The sequence below is a fragment of the Hydra vulgaris genome, chromosome 05 (genome assembly GCF_038396675.1).
Source record: "Hydra vulgaris chromosome 05, alternate assembly HydraT2T_AEP".
NCBI classification, from domain to species: Eukaryota; Metazoa; Cnidaria; class Hydrozoa; order Anthoathecata; family Hydridae; genus Hydra; species Hydra vulgaris.
This window is the reverse complement of record NC_088924.1, coordinates 28,900,236-28,924,844: the sequence shown is the minus strand read 5'-3', so window position 1 is coordinate 28,924,844 and position 24,609 is coordinate 28,900,236. Positions and strand designations below refer to the sequence as shown.

General features: G+C 28.6%; 2 protein-coding genes across 4 annotated transcripts; both read left to right on the top strand.

Moving 5' to 3' along the window:
• Positions 1–1,282: 1,282 nt before the first annotated feature.
• LOC136080758 (uncharacterized) lies at positions 1,283–9,730 on the top strand. Of its 2 annotated transcripts, XM_065797830.1 has the most exons (8): positions 1,283–1,424; positions 6,940–7,146; positions 7,253–7,364; positions 7,464–7,627; positions 8,449–8,529; positions 8,683–9,043; positions 9,169–9,358; positions 9,467–9,730. In XM_065797830.1, exons 2-6 carry the CDS (start codon positions 7,077–7,079, stop codon positions 8,787–8,789), a joined length of 534 nt encoding a protein of 177 aa, XP_065653902.1. In that variant the 5' UTR covers positions 1,283–1,424; positions 6,940–7,076; the 3' UTR covers positions 8,790–9,043; positions 9,169–9,358; positions 9,467–9,730. The 2 variants fall into 2 exon arrangements, with proteins under 2 accessions (XP_065653902.1, XP_065653901.1); XM_065797829.1 differs by lacking the exon at positions 1,283–1,424 and having other exon boundaries at positions 6,896–7,146.
• Positions 9,731–10,877: 1,147 nt separating this feature from the next.
• Positions 10,878–17,869, top strand: LOC136071942 (UDP-N-acetylhexosamine pyrophosphorylase-like). Of its 2 annotated transcripts, none has more exons than XM_065797828.1 (11): positions 10,878–10,901; positions 13,965–14,139; positions 14,305–14,470; positions 14,596–14,886; positions 14,983–15,176; positions 15,904–15,969; positions 16,107–16,234; positions 16,412–16,555; positions 16,942–17,109; positions 17,222–17,267; positions 17,381–17,869. In XM_065797828.1, exons 2-11 carry the CDS (start codon positions 13,966–13,968, stop codon positions 17,477–17,479), a joined length of 1,476 nt encoding a protein of 491 aa, XP_065653900.1. In that variant the 5' UTR covers positions 10,878–10,901; position 13,965; the 3' UTR covers positions 17,480–17,869. The 2 variants fall into 2 exon arrangements, with proteins under 2 accessions (XP_065653900.1, XP_065653899.1); XM_065797827.1 differs by lacking the exon at positions 10,878–10,901 and adding an exon at positions 13,329–13,468.
• The last annotated feature ends 6,740 nt before the right edge of the window (positions 17,870–24,609 follow it).

The following is a 24,609-nucleotide window of genomic DNA, read 5'->3' as shown; positions in this document are numbered from 1 at the left end:
GTGGGGAGGGGATGCAATTAAAACTTTTGCTGTCTTAAAAAAGAAAAAAAAAGTTTCTCGTTTTTTTTAACTTGCCAACCAACTTGTCTAAGGGTAAATTTGCCGATCAACAAGAAATTCATTGATGTGGAAAGGGTTGTCTCACACCTCCTCTTCTCCTCCACAACAAACCACTCCCTTTGCACCGGCTTTGCTCTTAGTTCACTTGGTGCCAATTTACTACGTTTGTTAAACATGTGATTCCATATGATTGCTGTCATTGCTCTCCTTTCTTTTATAAAATTTTTTACTTATTGAAAAAGCTCTAAAAAGATGTTTTTTCTTTGTGCTAGTGTGGTTAAAACTTTTAGATTCTTTTTTTCTAGATAACTTTTGAATAATTTGCTTTTATATATCCTCTGTTAAATAATGATTTTGTCATTTTTATAAGGGGTTCCTCCATTTGGTATTTTTGTTTTGAAAATTTTACAGATTGCTTTCGAAGCATTATTTTCAAACAACAGTTTGGTAGCTGCCCAGTGAGAATGATAACAAAGGTCCGTTAGCGGCGCGCCGATGATGGCTAAATATCGATGGGCCAAAAGCAGGCCTGACATGGCGCGCCAACGTCGGCATACCAAAATTGGACCGAATGCGGCTTTGAGCTGGCAAGCCGAAGTAGGCGTGCCTTCATCTAACCTACAGCGAATGATTAGCTAACCACACATAGAGAACCAGCGAAGGACCGCGAAAAGTTAACATGCGTTTTTAAAAGCATCAATTCCTTTTCTAATGAAGCACAGTAGAATAAATATTATGAATATGCTTAAACTGTGTTCATTGTCAACATGCTAGTAATATAAGCATGTTGACAATGAACACAGTTTAAGCATATTCAATTGTTATATTAGTAATATGAAAATTTGTTTATCTGTTAATGGATATATATATATATATATATATATATATATATATATATATATATATATATATATATATATATATATATATATATATATATATATATATATATATATATATATCAGGGACGTGGTGGCCCAGTACGAGGGTACGAGGACTTGTACTGGGCCCTTAATCTGGCATAGGAAACTGGGCCCCCAATCCTCAAACAGAAAAATTTTATTTCAGTTTTTATCTGGGCATTTTTTACAACATTCAATTTAACTTGCTTTCACGTCAGTTTGTTTGTTTGTTTGTTCGTTTGTTTGGTGTCCGCTTAAAAAAAAAAACTAGGTCAGCGGTAATAATAAAAGAAATACGCTAAACTTTAGTTTAGCGTAAATAAAAGAAATCGTTTAGAAAAGTAATTAAAAGAAACAAAAAACAACAAACTTTGTTTAGCGTAAATAAATAAAACCGATGATGAATAATAATGACAAAAAACGTTGTTGACCTGAAATTGATAGATTTTGTACTGTAAAAAAGTAAGTAACGTTTTAATACTTTACTTATTAATAGTAAATAAAAATAATAATCAATGTTTCTAAAGTAAATAAATAAATAAAATATCTTATAAACGTAGAAATATAAAGAAGAAAGCTAAATAAAAAAAAGAATCTGGAAACTGAATATGATCGATTGTCTTGCTCGAGAAAGAGAACGGAAATTTCGAGCTAAAGCAAATGAATCAGCTGAACAACGAACATCTAGGCTAAAAAAAAAAGAAGAGAACGATATGTATGGAGGCTGAAACAAAAAAAGGTAGAGGCAGATGTATTGATAAACTAAAAGAATACCGAAAACAACCATTTTAGTGAGGAACGATTAAACAATGTCTCCTCTTTATCTGAAATTAACCATCCCATCAATAAAAAAAAAAGAGAAAATTGTTATTGAAAAGTTCAAAACAATATATATATATAAAATCCATGAATTCATTTGCTTTACATTGATAAATATGCAGCGGCGGACCAATAAAGATTATTTAGCGGCGGACCAATAAAGATGATTCAGCGGCTCTACCAATGAAGATTATTTAGAAGTAACCAGATAACGTTGTAAATGTCACTGAAAATGATCCAGCAAAATTTCTAGAGCTGAAAAATGCAAAGACGATTGATAAAAAGCAATTTAATGTATTATGGCCAAATCAGCCAACAAAACATTCAAGGTTATCTAAGTATCACACTGAATCAGTTAAAATTAATGACATTGAAGTTGTGCAGAAAAAGTCATGGCTAACTTACTCTCTACTATTGCTTGTTTATGCTTTGGATCAAGAGAGGATAGAAATTTTTTACGTGATGGGTTTGATAATTGGTCAAACTTACGTCACATCATAACAAAGCATTGCACCCAGAAAAACCATCGAAATGCTGCTGAAGCTATGGTCCATGCATTATCAGACTCCACAATTGATAAAATATTAAATATTGAAACCACGAGACATCTGAACAAGAAACGTAAAGAAGCGGAGAAACTACATCAATACCTAATACGAGTTATTGATGCTATTCGGTATTTGATCGCAGAGAGTATTTCTATACGTGGAAATGAGGAATTAATTTTTACAATGACTCTGAAAAAAGTGAAATCTTTCAATGTGGCGCGGTTAAATTTCTAAAGTTGTTAAATTTACTCAGTCAGTATGATGAGGTGCTGAATGAAAAACTTTCAAATGTTCACAGTACTCAAAAACAATCTGCTGGAAGGGGTGCTAGAATTACGCCTCTTTCTAATATACACAAAACAAGCTAATTCATACTATGACACAGATAGTCAAGAAGGGTATTTCAGAAGAGGTAAATAACTCAGTATTCTTTTCAACATCAGCTGATGGCAACAATGATATTACACTATACGAGCAAACTTCTATTGTATTACGTTATGTTACGCTTGCTGCAGAAGAAGCCGTTTTAAAAGGAACATCTGATTTCAATGGTTGAAACTAGAACAACAACTGGTGAAGGAAAAAGTGAAAAAATCAAAGATGAAATCAAATCAGTTAACGTAGATATTTAAGTGTATAGGTATGTCTTTTGATGGTGCAAGCAATATGCAAGGAATAAACAAAGGAGTTGTAACACTTTTGAAGCAGTGTTCTTCCATGGTAACAAATATTTATTGTGGATCTCATGGAACAAATCTGGTTATGAAAGTTTGCGCAAAATCTTCTGTTGTTTCTGTTCACTTTTTTGGAACAGAAAAATTTTATCCCGATTTCAGTCATATGAAACAATTGTGACTTTATGTCTCTTCAAAGAAATTTTTACTATCTTGGGTCCCCTAAATGAAATTCTTCAAAAAAAAACACTTGATTTTTTGTTTGCTATAATGTCTGTCGATGTATCACTGGAAAAGCTTCAAGTATCAAGGGACAGTGCTGACCAAAATGCTATTTTATCTACTGTTAAAGTTGCAACTGAAGCTCATCTTGAACAGCAAATATTTGATGAGAATAGGGCTGGCAGAAAGAAACGACTGGACTTCGATCGGTGGTTGGCAGAAGTGTTTTATACTCTAGTGGATTCAGCAACTGCAATTCTTGTTGACAAATTTTCTTTACAGCGGAAATTTTTAGAAAGCATAGACATCTTTTATTGAAGAATATGGGTGAAGATATTAGTCATAATTTTCATAACTCTAATTCACAAGAAAAAATTCAATCAGTGCTTGAAAAATTCAAAATTGGTATCAGTTTAAATGAATTCACTACTGAAATGGTTGATTTTGTGAAGATCTACAGAAAGGTTGCTGAGAAGGATAACATAACTTTGCCTTCTTTCCTCACCACTTACAATTTTATGCTGTAAACTATGTTAGATGCTGTATTCCATTCTGTTGCAGTTCTATACAAGATATTTAGTTCAATTCCAACAAATTTAGCATGAGAAAGTTTTCAGCAAACTGAAACTTGTCAAAACTCGTCTAGCAAATCGGTTGACATCAAAGCATGTTGGGGATCGTGTTCTCTTGTCAGTGGAACATAAGAAAATGTGGAAATTGACCCAATATCTATATTTTCTTTGTTTATTTATTACAATTTTTTTTAGTATAAATATAATTTTCCTTGATCGTTATTTTTCTCACGTTAAAAGTACTTCACCGGGCCCCTCTTCTTGAAATTCGTACCTGTTTTTTAGGTGCCACCACGTCTCTGATATATATATATATATATTTTTATTTATATTTGTATTATAAAACACAATAATGTTTATTTATATTGGTTAAACAATGTATTGTATTAATGGTTACTCCCAGGTTAAGTATGTCAAGCTACTGGAGCAGATGGAGAAGGATCCGTGCAGAGGTTGCAGTTATTACTGACGAGTGCTTTAGTAAAAAAAATATACATGAACTATGTGAGGATGTGGAAACAGTTGATAGCATTTCTGACTCAGCTTTTTTATTTCAACCAGATCAGTTACAATTAAGTACAGATACCGCATATGACTTGATACTGAATCCGATAGTTGTTGAGAGTTTTGAAGATTGTAATTCTGATACAAGTGAAGATAAATTTGAAAATAGATATTCAGATGAATCTTTTTACAATAACAAATGTAAAATTAGCAAAGAAACTGAAGAGTTGATTTCTGATTTGGCTTGTTGGTCTACTAAACATAACATTACACAATCAGCGTTAAATGAGTTGCTAAATCTTTTACAAAAAACTTTTCCTGATCTACCAAAATGTGCTAAAACAGACCTTCAGACATTAAAGTTTCCACATTTGGTCATTGATAATTCATACTGCTACTTAGGAATAAAAAATGGAATATTGTCAGGTGGACACATTAAGCAATTAGTAGATCAAACTATATCTATTCAAATCAATGTAGATGGATTGCCACTATTTAAAAGCTCAATGATGTAGTTGTGGCCGATTCTAGGATTAATAGAAATATTTAATAGTATTCTTCAGTGTAATAAAGAGCCATTCTTGATTGCACTATATTGTAATAATAGTAAACTAAAGGATGTAGGTGCATTCCTTAAGGACTTGGTTGACGAAGTTAATGAACTAGAAAATCATGGATTGATGATTATTGGGTACCATTATGCAGTAAAAATTTCAGCAATTATTTGTGATACACCGGCAAGATCATTTATAAAATGTAATAAGGCTCACAATGCTTACAGTGGTTGTGACAAATGTGAGCAACGTGGTAAATTTATTGGAAGAGTTACATTTCCGGAAATGAATGCAAAATTAAGAACAGGCTTGTCTTTTGCTACGATGTCAGATTGCAGTCACCACATAATGGAAAGCCCGTTGAATAGAACATCTATTGGTTTGATTACTCAGGTTCCTCATGATTACATGCATCTTGTTTGCCTAGGTGTTATGCGAAAGTTGATATATGCATGGATACAGGGACCTTTAAATACACGTCTCAGGCCTCCGGTGATTCAGCAGTTATCAGAAAAGTCATTTTGAGACCACATGTGTGTTCAGAGTTTGCACGCAAACCAAGATCGTTTAGAGAGTTTGAACGATGGAAGGCATCTGAATTTAGGCAGTTTTTACTGTATACAGGGATGGTTTGCTTGAAAGACATATTGTCAGAGCGTTTATATAAAAATTTTATGCTGCTATGTGTTGCAATAAATATTTTATTGAGTGAATCATTGTGTCACATATATGCGGATTATGCTCATAATTTGCTTGTAATTTTTGTTGAAGATATAGGAAACTTATATTGTCCTGAATTTTTAACATACAATATGCATGGATTGATTCATTTAGCCCAAGATGCCAAACACTTTGGCCCTCTGGACAATATTTCAGCATTTCCGTTTGAGAATTTTAGCCAAAATTACCACTTCGACAAGTTGTGAGAAGAATGTATGAAAAAAATCTTGTTCAGAAGCTTAGTAAAGTTGATTCAATTTTGACAGTACAACATGAACTGAAGAAAGAACATTTTGATGGTCCATTGTGTCCAAATTTGGGAATGAATGTTTCTAATCAATTTAAAGAGCTATATACCTCAAAATTTTGTGTTAAAGTTGGTTTTGGTGACAGCTGCTTTAGATTATTATCTGGGGCAATAATTGTTGTGCAAAATATCACAAGATGCTCTGATGATCAGATTGTTATTTTGCATAAATCTTTTGAAAAAATTGAGAATTTTTTCACATATCCATGTGATTCTAAAAATTTGGAAATTTTCATGGTGTCGTTGTTAAGAAAAACAGCTCTTCAAATGCTCTTTATCAGAAATAAAACACAAATATGTACTTTTACCTCACAAGCAATGTTATGATGCTGTACATATGCTTCATTTCTGAATATATTATAATATATTATATATTATAATATATTTCCATGATTACTTTTTTTTTAAAAAGTTTGATCATTATTATTGGTTGTAAAATATTGGTAATGGTAAATTTCTTATATATTGGTAGTTTATTTTTTGTTTTCTATCTTGCATAATGTTTGGTAATGATAAATTTCTTATATTATTGGTAGTTATTTTTTGTTTTCTATCTTGCATAATGTTTGTCAAAGTGAACCTCATTAAAGTCTTATTTTTAGTACATGAGTATGAGTTGCTAAATCTTTTACAAAAAACTTTATTTTTTATTTTATATTACTATCTAGTCAAAATTTGTCTCTTAAATATTTTTTAGTTGTATTTGTAATAAACTTTGTTTCTTAACTTATTTTATAGTTTGCTGTATTTTGACATTATTTATATTGAACTTTTTTGAAAAATAATGTAGTTAATGCAACTTCCTGGTTACAAAATAACTACAGAAATTAAAAAATTAATTATAACAATTCCGACATTCCTGTGAAATATTTTTCCCATATTTTTTCCCATGTGTTATTAGTTGTACAATTAAAGAAAAAATAATAATATTATTCAGAAAATTTTTTTTTTTTTTCAGGAATACTTCTTAATAATGTTAACAGTTGATCAATAATAAACAATAATAACTTTTTTTCAAATCGGTTTTATCTCAAGTTTATCATGGCTTTTATTATAGTTGAGTTTCTTGATTATCCAGAAGACCTTAAAGAAACCCGTGAATTGGGTATACTTCCAAAAGGTTGGCTGTGTTCTGAAGAAGAAGATTGTTGTTGCTATCCACCCTTTTTCAGAAAACAAAATAAAATAAACAAAATGGTTAAGGATGAAGTAGAACCAGAACAAACTTGGCATGAGCACAGAATTAGAGTGCTTGGAAAAGCAGGTATGTTAGCTTTTGCCAAATGCTGTTGTGTATTTAAAATGCTGTTGTGTATTTAAAATGTTACAAATGATACAAGTTTTTACTTTAGTTATTGTACTATTTATAGCAACTTATGAGAGGGCTTTAGAAAAAGAGAAGGTTGCAAGTTATGAGTCTGATCTTAATCTCACAGAGAATGACAAAAAAAGCATTGCAAATGAAAGTCGCCTAAGGAAGCGGTATTTTTATGTGAAACATATCTTTAACATATGATATAAGCATATCTATTTTTATTTTTATTTTTAAATTAATAAAACTGATATTTTGCTTTGTTTTAGAAAAGTAGACTATAGCGGATTAGTAGAAAGTGAACATGAATCTGATGATGGTATCAACTTCAAGATTGGAGCATCTGTCCAAGAAAAAACGAAAAAAAGGAAACTATTGAGAACAGAACCAATCACAACAACTCCTGATGTCCCTGAGTTTCCTAATTTGAGAGGTAAATGATCTGAAATTTGGAACCTCTAACTCCTTACGGTTCTTGAATGATACCTCATTTCGTCCAAAAAATATTGCTATTTAATGACAAAAATGCATTTAAAAAAAAATTCTGAGTCATCATAAAACATTTTTTTGTTTCTTTTGCTGATTTGGCATTAAATTACCCTTCCACATGTGTATGGCTTAGACGGTTTTCCATATATATATATATATATATATATATATATATATATATATATATATATATATATATATATATATATATATATATCAGAGATGCGGAGTCCCAAAAAGGACTCTGGATTTGAAAGTCACAAAAAGATTACTTGAACCTAGTTTTTGGTATCCAGGAGCTCTAAAAATATAAATAAGTTTATGGACTACTAATAGGAAAAAAATGAAGACTTTTAGGTTAGAGGAACAATCGTTTCTTGAACCCGGAGTCCTTAGGTACATGGTGGCAAGGACTCCATGACTCAGTTAAACAATAAGTTTCAAGTCATTAAATTTCATGAACTTTTTTCTTATAGCAGATCATAAGTCAACAATCATATTTAGTGTATATATATATATATATATATATATATATATATATATATATATATATATATATATATATATATATATATATATATTTATATATATATATATATATATATATATATATATATATTTATATATATATATATATATATATATATATATATATATATATATATATATATATATATATATATATATATATATATATATATAAATGAGAGAAAGAGAGAGACAGAGAGAGAATACAATTTCTCAAATATATTTTTAAATTTTTAGAAGAGCAAATAAATATATTTACCAAAACTATGGTGTCTCCAATGCGCTTGTCTCAAAGGCAGAAAGACAGCAACTTAAAAGGTAACTTAATATATGGAAACATCTTCTATACTTGATTTCAAATTAGTTTATATTTTATATAATACATTTTAATCAAATTAAACATCAAAATTGAAATGAATGACATCATTAAACAATAAATGTTTTTTAATTGTTATGGTTGTTTCATTTTAGGATTTTCTCAAGTTCCAGTAATTGATATGCCACCGCATTGCTCAATGTTTTCAATGAACCCGTCTCATGTTCCTTTAAGTGATTGTAATTTAAATGGTAATACATAACTCTTCAGGTCTAATTTTGATGTCAAATCCTATATTTGGGCAGGCATGTCTCTTTAGCCGTGGTGGAAACATCAATTAAAGAATTACAGCGTCAATCGGAAATCAACACCCAGTTACTTCAAACACTGCTTGATAATAAGTACAAGTATGATGACAGCATGCTTGAAGAATACAATCTTCCGATTGATAATATTAAAGATTTAGATGTATTTGACAGTCTGATAATGCAAGACAAGGCGATTTTCAACAAGCTGGTAAGTGTTTTAAAGGTGTTAATCCAGCTATTATATTTTTTATGATATTTAATCATTTATCTTATTTGATTCGTATGCAAAGTGACACCATTTAAATTAAATACAAATAATCTGTTGAAATATAGGTGGTTGCTCTTGCCAGCAAGGGTGGCCAATCAATCAGAGAAATTGTAAAAAGGGCCATTAACGCCTTAATAACCAACGACCTGCAACGAAAATTTAACTGGACTGGAACAGTTGGGCAGGCTGGAGATAAGGAAAACATTTCAACTAAAAGAGCTTTTCGCAAACTTAATTGTTGTTTAGCGCTGCAGAGTAAGTAATTTTTGTGATTAACTAATGTGTAATGTGCATTTAAATCATCAGAAAAGTCAGTATTTAATACAACTATAATAATCTAACTATAAATATATTATATAACAGGGGGAATTAGTAAAAATTCACCAACAAAATCAATAACCGAAAGCGAATTTCAGGTTGAAGTCGTTCGTTTTTTACGAGGAGCTGCAGACAGAAATGGGGGAAGAAAAATGAGGGCAGTCAATAAGAATTAAAACGAAGAGCTCTGCAATTTAGGCGAACAATTTTAATGTATGGCTTGTAAGAGATTATAAGAAGTTAAAATAACAATTATTTGTATTTAATTATATTTTTGATATCTGATAATATATGAATACTATATGATAATATATGAATACATTATACGAATACCTTGATAATATAAGAATACATTATAATGTATTCATATATTATCAAGGTAATAAAGGCCCGTTAGCGGCACGTCGACACTGGCTAAATATTGATGGGCCTAAAGCGGGCCTTGTATGTCGCGCCAACGTCAGCATGCCAAAAGTAGACCAAATGCATCTTTGACATAGAAAGCCGAAAACAGCCTGCCGACAGCTAACCTTCAGCGAATCATTAGCGGTTTAAAATTAAAATTTCAAAGAAAATAAATAGAATCTACAGTGCACATACGTGTTACATGCATGTTACGTTATAACGTAACCCTGATAAATATATAAATTTATGCATTTTTGCATGCAATTTCAACCGGGCAGTCGATGGACTTATGGCGGCTAGCCAGCAGCAAACCATTGTTAAATCTACATCGGCTTGCCGGTAACGGACCACTGTTGCACCTATATCGATTTGCCGTCTGCGGACCGCTAAATAACCGATTAGCAAGCCAGCGAGGTAACGCTGTGGCTCGCCGACGTCGGGGCAGCGCGTGTGCTGCAAGAGGCCCGATAGCGGCCCGGGTACATCTTGCTCAATGGGTGCTTTGTTTAAGATATTTTTAAAATGTTTTTTAAACGTCTTTTGAAAGTCCTTAGGTTTAGAGCGTTTAAAACTCAATCAAACGTAATTAAAAACAAATGTCTATTTGGTAAAGTTGTAGGATGCCTGTGCAAAGCGCTGAAGAGCAACTTAATGTAACACATTAATCCGGTTTAAATCAAAAAAAAAAAAATTATGGTATTTAAGTTTCAAAAATAAACTTCATTATAGTACTGCAATATTGTGTATTATAAAAATAAATTTATTATTTTTATTTTAAAGATATTGCTCAAAATACGTACGTCACTGCTTGACGTCGATTTGTCACATCGTGACGCTCTTGTTTTAGCAATAGCTCATAAAATTTTTGGTTAAGAAAAAAATATTTCTTAAGCAAAATATTATTGGTTTAAAAGTTTGTTTTCTAGTAAAAGGGGCGGATCCAGCATTTTTTGGTACAAACTTTAAACATTTATACGTTCATACTTATGTCAAATAAAGATACTTTGCAAAAAATTGCGATGATTGGAACCTGGGAAGAAAAAGCTATAAAATTTTGACCGCAACTGCCGAAAACGTGAGAGCAATAATTTGATAGAATTTTTTTAACTATTTTTGAATAAATTTATATTCGTCGATAAAGTTTAAATTTCATACAAAAAACTCTTTGCGTTCAAAAATTATGACTATATGAAGTTTGAACCCCCCTCAATTTGAGGGGTTTACAAATTTTATAAGGTCATAATTTGTGAACGCTGAGAAACACACATACATATGTGTGTATGTAATTTTGTTTGTTTGTGTGTGCGTGTGTGTGTGAAGAAATTTGAATATATTTATACTTTTTAATTATAAAAAAAACTCTATAATTAGAAATCTATTTTCAAAATTTTGTTTTTTATTTTCAGTTTACAATAGTACTATAAAGGTTTTTTAAATTTAGGTTTACAACTTAAAAAATTTAGGTAATATGTTGTCATTAAAATTTATTTAATATTTATACTTTTTAATTAAAAAAACAACTTTTTAATTAGAAATCCATTTTCAAAATTTTGTTGTTTATTTTCAGTTTACAATAGTACTACAAAGGTTTTTTAAATTTAGGTTTACAACTTAAAAAATTTAGTTAACATGTTGTCATTAAAATTTATTTATGATACGAAATAAAAAAAAATGTGCGTCATAAATATTATATAAAAATCTTAAGTTAACTTAATTATCATACATACAAGAGTATTTTTGGCATCTACTTCTTCAGAATCCAAAAGCGTAGGGTTGCGGTCATTTTACTGAAAGTAAAAGAATTTCTTAAAAATGCTGTCGTTATTGGGTTGATACGCAAAAAAAATTAAAAAATTTACCACGTTACCAAAACTTCACGCTATTTGTTTAAAATTAAAATAATTCAAAGACTTTTATTTTATTTTCTTTGCAATTGAATTATTTTATTTGCAATTGCATTTTTTTATTTAACTCAGGGTTCTGCCGTTTTATATAAAGACCTTCCTTTTAGAAATATTGCCAAATTTTTGTAAAAATGAAATCCAGTTTTATAGGAAATTTTTGTTTTAATCCTAATAAGTCAGATATTTAATAAACTTATACCAAAATATATATATGATAATTTAAAATATTCAATGAGCAATTGCTTTCAAAATATTTTAGAACAAGATTAAATAGTCTAAGAAATATTAAAAAGGGTTAAGATATTGATTAATTAGTAAAATGTTTGCGTTTACGTACTAAGTATATAAGCATATCCATAGAGAAGATTTTAATAAAAATGAGTATGTTGTGAATTTATTTAAGACCAAATTAGTCTGCTTGATCAACTTTGTTATAAACTGTTTTCGAATTTAAATGTTATGACTAAAATGTACTCTACGGATTCTACTTCCTTCTACTGATGCTACTTTAAGATACCTTATCTATTTCTTTTAGTGTTTTATACTTCTATAAAACCCTAGAAGTTATACTGACAAGGGGTTTTATAAATCTAAATTGCTTAAATATATCATTTAAATAAAAATAAAATTGTAAAATACTTTAGTTTGATAATGATCTGGTGAAATTTATTGGTTCAAAGAAATTTATAAGACTTTTTGTTTACATTTAAACAGTTTTGTCTCCAATTATACCCTCCCAATAGTATTTTTATATTTGTCATAAATTGTCAGCATGATATTATTCATTTTTACTAATGAGAGGATGTATATGTATTTCTTATAATGTTTTATTCTAATCGTTTCCCGCAATAATGGGAGTAATTGTGAAATATTTTGTTGCAAAAGCATTGTTTAATTTATAAAATAACCTCTTCCTTAATGACAACTTGAATAAAACATTCAAGAAAGTGGTTTTTTAATAAAACTTTTAACAACAAAAAATTAATTATCTTTTTAATTTTAATTTAAAAATTTAAATTTTAATTAAACTAAAAAAAGCTAAATTTAAAATCTTTTAAAAGTAATCAATGATTTTACAGAAAAACAAAACATGTGAAACAAAATTAAAAATTAAAAATTGTTCAGTCAAAAGTATGAAACCTATATTATGAAATAAGATTAAAATTGATTTGTTCAATAAATTTAAAGATTTACTTCGGATTCATTCTTAATCTTTTATGAGTCAATTATTTAATTTTTACGCCAATTATTTAATTTTTTTTTGGTCAGCTCCTCTAAAAGTTCTTATTTCAAATAAAAACTTTGTTTTAAAGACAGCAGTTTATATAGTTATCTATAACTATTAACGTTGTGGAAAATTTTACCCTCTGTAATGATTTAAATAAAGATCAAAGATCTTTAATTAAAATAAATAACGACTGTTAAGCAATATTAAAAAAAAATGCAATAAAACACGTAATAATAGTAATAATAACAATTATAATAACAATAATAACTATACTAATAAAATCTTATAATTGTCGCAACTCTAGCTCCTTATATCCCCTTATGAATAATACATGTATTTTTATATTATACAAGTAACATCCTGTTATGCAATCGCATATCGTTAAATTTTCTTCAAGTTTCAATGCTAAATAGGAAATGAATAACTATTGTCATTATAAAACATAAAATAAGCTTATTTTTCAAACGTTTTTAATCCGTATATCAACAAACACAAAATAGAAAGTGAAAGGTAATAACTTATTTTTACATATTATATCATTACATATAATTGGATGGAGCTTTTAGTTTTTTTTTAAATAGTATTTTATTTGAGAAAGTAAAAGATGCTGGTCAAATGATTTGAATGAGGATTTTGAATTAAAAAAAAATCAAGTTTTTTTTAACAAGAAAGAAGCTAAAGTAGTTTTATATTAAATTATACAACTTCTAAGTGTTAGTTGTTATTTGTTTTGTTTTTTTAGTTAGGTTGTTTAGGCAGATTAATGATAGGTGTTTAAAACTGTTAGGCGTGTTTTTATAAAATGCTAGATAAAGCCGCCCGAGACTTTTCTGGCGGTTTTATCCAGCATTTTGCTTCGTCTGTGATGTTGTTATGACGTCGTTCTATTTATTTTAAGACTGATATTGTTCGGCTGGCTGATAGGGAGTCGTATTAATATTTTTGATAATACTTCTTTTATTCCCATAGTTTTTTCATTTAAACAATAATATAAATTTTTTTTAAGAATGGAAAAATTGCAATTAGAATCACTATTAAGGCCACATGGTCAAGAGCATCTTTTAACATTTTGGAATGAATTAAGTAAAGATCAGCAATTAAATTTTGAAAAAGATTTGCGCTCAATTGACTTTTCCTGCATTTCACAACTAAAGAAATGTACCGATGAACTTGCAGAGGAGGTATTTTTTTGAATTAATACTTTATATTGTAAATAGATAGAAAGTTGTTCTTTTAACATTTATGTTTACATTCATATGCTTAGATAGAATATTGGTATAAATGTTATGAGAAGTAGAAGTAACACATAATACATGGCTTTTATATATGGCCGTTTATATTTATAGTCCGACACAGATGAGTTAATTGAGTGTTTGCCTGAAGATATATGTGTGAAAAAGAGTGCTGCTTCATTTGAGCTGCAGCAAAAGTGGTGGGATGATGGCTTGAAACAAATTTCCGAAGGTTTGAGTGCTGTATTGTTATTGGCTGGTGGACAAGGAACTCGTCTAGGTACATATACATACACACACACACACACACACACACACACACACACACACACACACACACACACACACACACACACACACACACACTCCTCATAAATATTTACTAAAAATGTGTACTCTGTTTAGGAGTTTCATACCCAAAAGGTATGTATAATGTTGGTCTACCATCAGGTAAGACATTATATCAGATCCAAGCTGAACGTATTTTAAAATTACAACAATTAGCAGAAGAGAAATACAGTAAGCCTAGCTTCATACGGTGGTACATAATGACCAGCGAAGCAACATTAAGTGCAACTTGTGAATATTTTGCGTTGCATAACTATTTTGGATTAAAGCAAGAGAATATTGTTATTTTTGAGCAAAATTTGGTACCTTGCTTGACATTCGACGGAAAAATAATCCTTGCATCTAAAGGTAAATAATTAAGTAACATACTAAATATTTTAAATTTAGGTAAAATGTTGAACATTTAGACACTTGTTTGAGTAACAACATTCATAATCATTTCAGATCATATTGCCAAATCACCTGATGGTAATGGGGGTTTATATGGAGCTTTGTTAAAAAATAACATTATTGATGACTTTGAAAAGCATAATGTAAAAAATGTTCAAGTGTATTGTGTTGACAACATTCTTGTAAAAGTTGCAGATCCTTCATTTACCGGATTTTGTATTGAAAGAGGTTTGGAATGTTGTAATAAGGTAAATTTTGTAAGCTGAATTTCATGCGGCTTTTTTAGAACAAGAAAAAATAATTCCAAAGAACAATACAAAAAGATTGCCAGGCTTTTCTCGCTACATCAACTAAAGGTTGATGTAGCAGGACTCCTTGCATGTGACCCCTATTTAGTCAGTCTGAATGTTTTTAACAATATAAACAATGTTTTTATTTTTATTTTTTTTAATAAAATGTTTTTATTTTATTATATTTATTATATTATATTATATTTTAGTATAATTTTTTTAATAAAATGTTTTTTTTTTTAGTTTTTTTTACTGTAAATCATGCGCGGAGTGTTGCTACATCGACTATCTTATAGCCTGACTCGCAAGGGAGTGCTGCTACATCGACTGACAAGTAGCCTGACTCGCAAGGGAGTGCTGCTATATCGACTGACAAATAGCCTGACTCGCAATGGAGTACTGCTACATCTACTATCTTTTAGCCTGACCCGCAAGGGAGTGCTGCTACATCGACTGAGGGTTTGGTTGGGGCAGGCAGTCTATCAATTAATAAAATAAAAAATTCTGGTCTTGCATTCTAATTTTTACTTTTTGTCAACAAAATATGGAAAAAACTTTTGGACAACATATAAGAGTTTTATTTATATATATATATATATATATATATATATATATATATATATATATATATATATATATATATATATATATATATATATATATATATATATATTTCTTTATTAAGGTTATAGAAAAGACTGATCCAAAGGAAGCAGTTGGAGTAGTATGCAAACTTAGAGGAAAGTATCAGGTAAAATTAAATTTATAATTTATGTTATATATGCTTTATAAGTATATATCTATATAACTATTAGTTTTTTAATTGATCTTAATAGTAAATAGAATTAGTATTAAATTTATTGTTATAAAAATTAAAAATAATAATAGGTTGTCGAGTATAGTGAAATATCAAAAGAAACAGCTGAAAAACGTTCAAGTGATGGAAGACTTCTTTACAAACATTCAAACATTTGCTTGCATTATTTCACAGTTGAATTCTTAAAAAAAGTCATTAGGTTGTTTTTTTAAAATTGTATGGTATTTTTTACCATAGTTTTTGTTGTATTGTTTTTTAAAATTTTCAAAACTATATAAATGATAAATTAGACATTTTTTTAGACTTATTATTATTATTTTTTTTTTCATGTTTAAAATATATATTAAAAATAAATTAAATTATGAATGACTTATAGTGAACACTTGAATGAGCTACCGTATCATATTGCTAAAAAGAAAATACCGTTTGTAGATCTATCAAGTGGAGAGTATGTTGAACCCAAATCACCAAATGGGATAAAATTGGAGAAGTTTGTGTTTGATGTTTTTCCATTTTCAAGGTATTTTATATATATATATATATATATATATATATATATATATATATATATATATATATATATATATATATATATATATATATGTATGTATGTATGTATATATATGTATGTATGTATGTATATATATGTATGTATGTATATATATGTATGTATGTATATATATGTATGTATGTATATATATGTATGTATGTATATATATGTATTTATGTATATATATGTATGCATGTATGTATATATATGTATGCATGCATGTATGTATGTATGTATGTATCTATATTATTAACATTTGTTACTTACATCTATACTATTACCATTTGTTAATAATATAGATGTTCGTACCTATATTATTAACATTTGTCATATTTTTTTTAAATTTATCTTTATAGTAATTTTGCTGTTTTTGAAGTTGAAAGAAGTGAAGAGTTTTCTCCATTAAAAAACGGCCCCTCTGAATCTGTTTGTTCCCCTTCTTCATGTAAAATTGATGTATCTGACCTACATCTTAAATATCTTTTAAATGCTGGAGCAATTTTAAAACAAGAGAATGGTAAAACGTAAGTTCTCACTTTTTTAAATTTGTTAATATATTTTGGTAGCAGCAAAAAATACGTGTTTAAAAACAGTTTCATTTCATTTTCTTTTTAATAACAATTTTGCATTTTTTAGAGATATTTTGTGTGAAATTTCACCACTTGTTTCTTATGGCGGTGAAGTAAGTTTCTTTTTTTCTATCTTTCAACACCATGCAATTAAAGTCGAAGAATGCAATACACAAAAATCAATTAAGTAAAAAATAATGAGCTATGAATATATTTTAATATTTAGGGATTATCTGATTACAATGGTAAAGTGATTTCTAAGGTAGCAGTCGTGTATATAGATGAAAACCATAGATCTCCTGTGCACAAGAAGTCTAAAAATTAATGCTATATTATTATTTCCTACGAAAAACCATTATTTTATTTTCTTGTTTTAATACGATTTAAAATTATTTTTACTATTATCTAACTACTCCAAATTGATTTTCTATATTACACTTTCAAAATGGTTTCTATGTTTTGAGAGAAACCTGTTCTCTATAATACAATTTAGATGATTTGAAAGAGAAAAATTCTATGTTAAATAAGGGAGTATTTTAGTCACATATTTTTAATGTTTTTTGAACGGTAAATTATATTATATAGTCTTAACGTTTCATACTATGTATTTACTAATTTATTGTCTATAACGTTTTTTCTACCATGATATTTTTTATTGCTGTAAAAATAATTGAATCGCAGATTTTACTTGGAATAGGATATTTTTTATTAAAAATAGTTGTAATTTTTTTTAAATAGTTGCATATATATATATATATATATATATATATATATATATATATATATATATATATATATTCAACTAAAAACAGCCTTTCGACGAAACTTTATGACGTCTAAAAGTTAAAATAATTAAAATAATGCGGAAGTAAATTAAGTTTTATTGTTTTTTAAAAAACCGCAAGAATAATGACTAAAAAGTTTTTGTTTTTGTTTTTGCTTTTTTTAAACATGCGCCGAGTGTTGCTAGATTGATTATCATATAGCCTGCTGCTACAAGGAAGTGCCGCTATATCGAGTGAGGTTTTGGTTTGGGCAAACAATCTATCATTTGAAAAAACTTTTCGACTACCATGCAAGTCTCTCTCTCTCTCTCTCCCAAGTCCAATAACATCTGAAAGAATTTTCTCCAGATGTTGTTACATATGAAAAAATTTCTATACGTAACTACATCGGGGTAAAATATTGCATTATTAGTTAATTCATCTTAAAAATAACTTAGTCTTAAAATCTACAGATATTGTTTCTCAGTTGTTATTACACTTTGATAATTTAAAAGATGTAACTACATCTGTAAAATCCAAAGATGTAGTTGCACAGATATTATACACACTGATAATTTAAAAGATGTAACTACATCTGTGAAACCCTCAGATGTAGTTGCACAGCTGTTAAATGTATATATATACATTGCACAGCTATAAAATCCTGGAGGGATTTATTAAGTCTATAGACATATTTAGAGCCTTCTAAATTATCAAAGTGTAATAACATCTAAATGTTATTACACTTTGATAGTTTAGAAGATGTAACTGCATCTTCTAAGTTAGAAAAAAAAAATATTGTAGTATCGCAATACAATATTAAATATTGTAAATATTTGGGAAATGTGATACTTGAATTATTAAACAAAGAAAATTTTTCATTTTTCCTACTTTTGCGAAAAATAGGGCCCCGGTGAGTGGCAACCTTTGCCAAACAGGGAAACTAAAGATAAGATTTTTTTTCAGTTTATATTTGCTGTCAAAGTAAACAAATTACTTTCACAAATACAAACAAGGTTTCTAAAAAAAAGATTGCACTGAACTTACCACCAGAACCTCTTACAAACAGTGTATACAAACTACATCAATACATAATCAACAACAAGTAAAACATATACATAAAGCATAAAACATTAAAAACATTAAACTCGTCTATATTGAGAACTTTAATTTCAATAAAAAATGTGTTGTAATAAGTGTTTTTGACGGCGATAAAAGCATTGTGATTTTTTTCAGTGCTTCCCACGCAATAATAGCATAATTTAAATATCTTTAAATTATAATAATATTTAATCATAGTTTAAATATTTAAACTATTTTTTACATAAATATGTTCTGGTTGTATAAAAAGTTCCAATACTATTAGACATTTTTGTATCAATATAGTTAATATGGGTTTTCCACGTGATGTTTTCATTAAGAAAAACACCTAAGAACATCCTGATATAATATCTTTTTATTTAAACATTATAGACAAAAGTTTCGAGCAACTTTCGGTGTAAATAAGCTTTTTTTGAGACTGGATTGTAAAGAACCCAATTTGTTTCCTATATTAAGAGTTAATATATTGCATTTAATTTAAATGCAATATATTTTTAAATTTTAAAAAATTTGGATATTAAGTTCACCATTTATAGTCTAAAAGAAAGAAATAAGTTAGTTTCATCAACAAACATGATACTCATTAAATTTGAGACTTTATTTAGGTCGTTTATATTAATCAAGAACAAGTGTGGTCTCAAAATGGAACATTGCGGAACGCCACATGAAATATTTAGAAACTTATTTGGATAATGATTGTTGCTGAAAACAAATTGTTTACGGTTAAATAAATAACTTTCGAACCATTTTACAACTTTGTAACTTATTCTATAATATTTTAGCTTTCGTAGCATAACTTCATGGTTGATAGGTCAATGAAAACACCTAATGCGTATTTAGATTTTTCAAAAGAGTTACAGATTTCTCGTACAAATTGGATAGTTGTATGCTCAGCATAATTATTTCTTTTTAAAGCCAAATTGGTGGTTGTATAAAGAATTATTTTAATGAAAATAATTGTATAATCTATTGTACATATATGTACAAACAAATATCAGTAAATATCGCCCTATCTCTGTCCTTTCCAAGCTCTCAAAAATATTAGATAACATAATACGTTTTTATTAGGGCGATTATTACCAATATTTTTTTAATCCCTTTCTTTAAGGGTAAATTAGGGGTAATTTTACCAATTTTTGATTGTTTAGAAAAAACTCCTTAGTGGATTGATGTTCTATAAGCTTTGAAATGGATATTTTTTAAGTGTTCAAAAGATCCGATGACTATAATACCATTTATGCCATTTGTTCTACTTGTTTTATCTCTTAAAAGAGGTTTCTTTTAAAAGAAAGTTCTTTTAAACTCTTGAAAAGATAAAAGAAAAAAAAATTGAAACCAATGCAATTTTCCATCTACTAAAAATATCTAAACTTAGCATTGGTTAAAGAATTTTTATTTGCTGGTTTAGAACCAATGTCAACGAAGAATTATGTTAATATAATAGTTTATGACCGATGTCAACGAAGAATTTATTAATAAGTAATAGCTCTTGATTCGCATATATATTTCTTATCAACTACAATCATCTTGGAAAAGGACCCTAAGCATCTTTTTTTTCTACCACTAATTTCATTATTTGCCAAGTGCACTTTGAGTTATTTTTAAACTTACCTATGAGTCTTGAGTAGTAACTTTTTTAAACGTTTTTAAAAACTTTTTTAAAAAGACATTTGCGTTCTATATATATTTTCTCATTTGCAGATGATTATGTTTATAGATATTTCAGTTTACTTCTGTTTTACTTTTGATTATTTTTTAAATCTCATGGTCACCCAAGGGTTGTTGTGTAATGGTCACACAAGGGTTGTTTATATTTTTTGGATTTATTGTTTTATCAATCATTGAAAAGTTAGCGTCTACCGAGCAAAATGTTTCAAAAAATAATTATTCTAAATTTTGTCTGCATTACCATCTAATCTAATAAATATTATTATTTAATTCAACGCCGTTACCGATTTGTGAGCGTTTGACACGGAACTCGCGGCAGCCGTTACACCCGAGTTAACGGCAAGAAAGAGTCGCAGCACTTTTTTTTATAAAAAAATATGAACAAAAGTGTACAAATATCTAATTTCTGTAAAATTCAAATCATGTAATTTTAAAACATATATCAAATTTTAAATAAAAAACAGTTTTACGTTTACTTTAAAAATAACTTGCGGTAACATTTTCTTAATTTTGATTTATAGCATTTATTTACCGTTTTAAAAAGTCTTTTGTTTATTAAATACTTTTAAAACTTTCATCGAGCAAACGCCTAAGTGGTCGCAGCGTTCTGAAGTGGATCGCCATGATTCAAATCCTTACCTATCCACTTTTTTTTTTTTTTTTTTTTTTTTTTTTTTTTTTTTGTTTTTCGGTTTTTTGAAATAAATAAAAAATCATTTTTGAAATTCAATAGATATTTTTACTTTTATAAAGTTTTACTTAAAAATTTTATATTTTATAATAGTGTTAAAAAAGAAAAAAGAAATAGTGTTAAAAATTGGCAGTTTAGTGTGTCTTAGTGACCGAAGTGGTTATTAGGTTGCTGCACTTCTGAAATACAGCGTGAGGGTTCAAATCATGTGGCTTGCATATAAAATACAAAATAAAATATTTTAAAGTTCTATTTTTGAGATATAAAGACATAAAAATCTCGACCTACTAAGTTGTTCTACAAAAAGGATATCTACTAAAAAGCGGAGCTAATTTTCAGATAACCTAATGAGGCCTAAATTGTTTTCAACCGATAACAGTCTTTTTCCTTTTCAACCGATTTATGACGTTTTCTTTTCGACCGATTTATTTTTCGACCTATTTTATAGATTTTCATTTTCAATCGATTACAGATAAATTAATTTAATCCGCGTTCTTATTTTATATGCAACAAAGTTTGTAATTTTTTATTAATATGCATTTTCTTTCATTTATTTTATTGTAATAGTTATTGTGAAGAAATAAAAAAAAAATTTCAACCAATTATCTGGTCTATGTTTTTAATGTTATTTTTTTTAAACTAAGTATTTTTTTTTTTAATTAACAATCAGTAAGTTTTTCAACTATTCATCAAACCTTATACCTCCACACTCTGAAGTCAGCGCACTTTGTCATAATTTTATACATATGGGTGGCCAAAAATAGTTTTGAAGAAAGTAATAACTTTTATTTAATTTTTTATCTTTATGTCATTTTAACTAACAATTTATTAACTTACTTAGTTCAAACACCTGGGCAAACGCGCTGCGTTTTGACCCAGTTTTAAGAGTTTTTTACAAAAGTACAAGTTTCGAATTTTTTTTTTTTTATTGCTAAACTTAATGAAGGAAAAATCTTTAAGATTTGTTGGCCCTAATGACTGTTTTTTTGGGGACAACTCCGAACTAGACGAACTAGACGTGCCACTGATTATAATATTTATTATTAATTATATTGTTTCGTTTGAGCAGGTAACTTGTAAAGATAACCCATTACCTTCACAGACCTAATAAGTAAACTGTGTAGTAGGCCATAAATACCTAAGAAGACACTAGTACTTCTACAAAAGGTTACAAACTTGTTTTAATCTTTAAAAAGATAATATTTTTAAAACTTTCTTCAAAGTAATAATTTTTCTCAATTTTTACTTTTAATATTGCTATATTTATTTCACACGTCAATGATTTCATCTTCCAAATAACCTTCATTATTAGCTTCTAAATCGTTCATTATTTCATCTTCTAAATTAGTAATTTCTGTTGGTTCCGATAATTCTAAGTCTGAGGAGTCTAGTTCTGTCAGTTTTATTGATTTTTTATCGTCCACTTCTAAAATTAAAAAACTCTTTACTTTTTCTGAAAGTTTGAGCACAACTTTCTTTGTCCATCCTTGATTCCAAGAAAATAGAACTAATAAGAGGATCAGATGATCTCATTGCACGGCTAAAGACGTCTTTAAAATTTGCTTGTTTAGAACATTTACGAGCATGTAGTTCACGATATCGTCTGTAATATTTGTTTCGGCATTCAGATGCTTCCTCGGCTAAAACTCCTAAGAAAACTGGCGAGTTTATCATTATTTCTCCTCCATGTGCAAGAACTTTGTGAACTATTGACGGTATTTTGTACCAATCATACAGATCAGATAATGTTTTACAGTATAGCTCAAACAACTCTGGATTCAATGTTTGCTGAAAACTTATTGCAATTAAGATATTTTTAAACATTTTAATAACTGTCTTATCAATCCCTAATATTTTGCTCAGTTCTTTTGGGTCAGAGAACGCTTTTCTTCAAACTTTTCCGGTGGTATATGTTCCTGCTCCACTAACTGCGGGAAAATCAACTCGGAGATGCTTCCTTTTGAACATTAATTGCTGGATAAATTTCTTTTTGTTATCGTATACTGACTTTCTTTGGTTGGACTTGGTTTGGTTTTCTCTGACTGAATTCTTTGGTTGCTCTCCATTTTTTGAATTCGAGTCGGTATGAAATATTTAAAAGACACTCATTGCAGTTGGTGTAGCTCCGCAAATACAACAGCTTTGCGTTGACGATGTGTTTGTTATAATTGCTAAAACCTTTCCATCAACCATGCACAAAATAAAACTGAAACACAACAATAACAAACTTTCCATTAACTAATTCAATATTCACTGAATGCAAATTCAAAATTTTATTTTCTATTTGATGTTTATTTCCTAAAACGACTACGGCAGTTTCTTTAATGAAATGAAGTTCAATTGGCCTACAAAATCTTACTCTAAGAAGCATTAAGTTGGTCCACAAAATTTTTTGAATTTGACACACTAAACCTCAAAGGTGTTATTACAACTGCAAACATGCTTGAATCTTGATTGTCAACATAATCGGAAAACGCTTGGTTGTACAAAGCCTGCCCAGTAGATCCATCCATACCCTAATTGTTTAAAAGCAATATATTTTCACTTAGTTTGTTACTGATATCCTAATATTCCATTATTTCTTTTTGCCTCATTTTTACATTTCTTTTAGCGGTATGATTCATAGGTGCGTGTAAATTTACTTTGATTCTTAAATCACTGACTTCCAAGTGATTATCCTGTGGACCACACAACTTAAATGCTTTTCAACTGTTGAAGTAGATGAATATCTTGTTTTAGATGCCTGTTGGATTCATTTATAGCCAGATACTCTAAGATCTACGTCAATTATTATTGCAGCGGCTTCTTCAGCTGTCATTTTATCGTTGTCATTTGTCAACTGAACAAACATATGATGTGAATCTTTATGATTTTTGATGTCATGTGTTAACACATTGAATAAAGAAAAATCTTTTTGATTATACACTTTTCTATGGGCTATAAGTAATGATTTTTTAAATGTGTCAAAATTGTAATTTGTATGTTCTCCTGCAATTATCCGACGTTTACTTCTCTTACTCATATCATCAAAATCTTTTTTTGGTCGGCCTTTTATATTTTGTGACAATTCCAATGACGAAAAGTCTATTTCAAACTTTTGGTTTAACCATTTTTCGTTTTTCTTTTCAAAAATATAGTTTATGTTTCCTGATGAATCTCTCCAAATCTTTGGTAATTTAATTCAAATCCATTTAACTTTTGTACCAAGTTTTCTTTTTTACCTTAACTCAT

Coding starts and splice junctions, on each gene's coding strand:
- LOC136080758 (XM_065797829.1), top strand. CDS start 6,924: ATGGCTTTTATTATAGTTGAGTTTCTTGATTATCCAGAAGACCTTAAA. Junction 7,147..7,252: donor TAGAGTGCTTGGAAAAGCAG/GTATGTTAGCTT, acceptor TACTATTTATAG/CAACTTATGAGAGGGCTTTA. Junction 8,530..8,682: donor GAAAGACAGCAACTTAAAAG/GTAACTTAATAT, acceptor GTTTCATTTTAG/GATTTTCTCAAGTTCCAGTA.
- LOC136071942 (XM_065797828.1), top strand. CDS start 13,966: ATGGAAAAATTGCAATTAGAATCACTATTAAGGCCACATGGTCAAGAG. Junction 14,471..14,595: donor TGGACAAGGAACTCGTCTAG/GTACATATACAT, acceptor TACTCTGTTTAG/GAGTTTCATACCCAAAAGGT. Junction 17,110..17,221: donor AAACAAGAGAATGGTAAAAC/GTAAGTTCTCAC, acceptor TGCATTTTTTAG/AGATATTTTGTGTGAAATTT.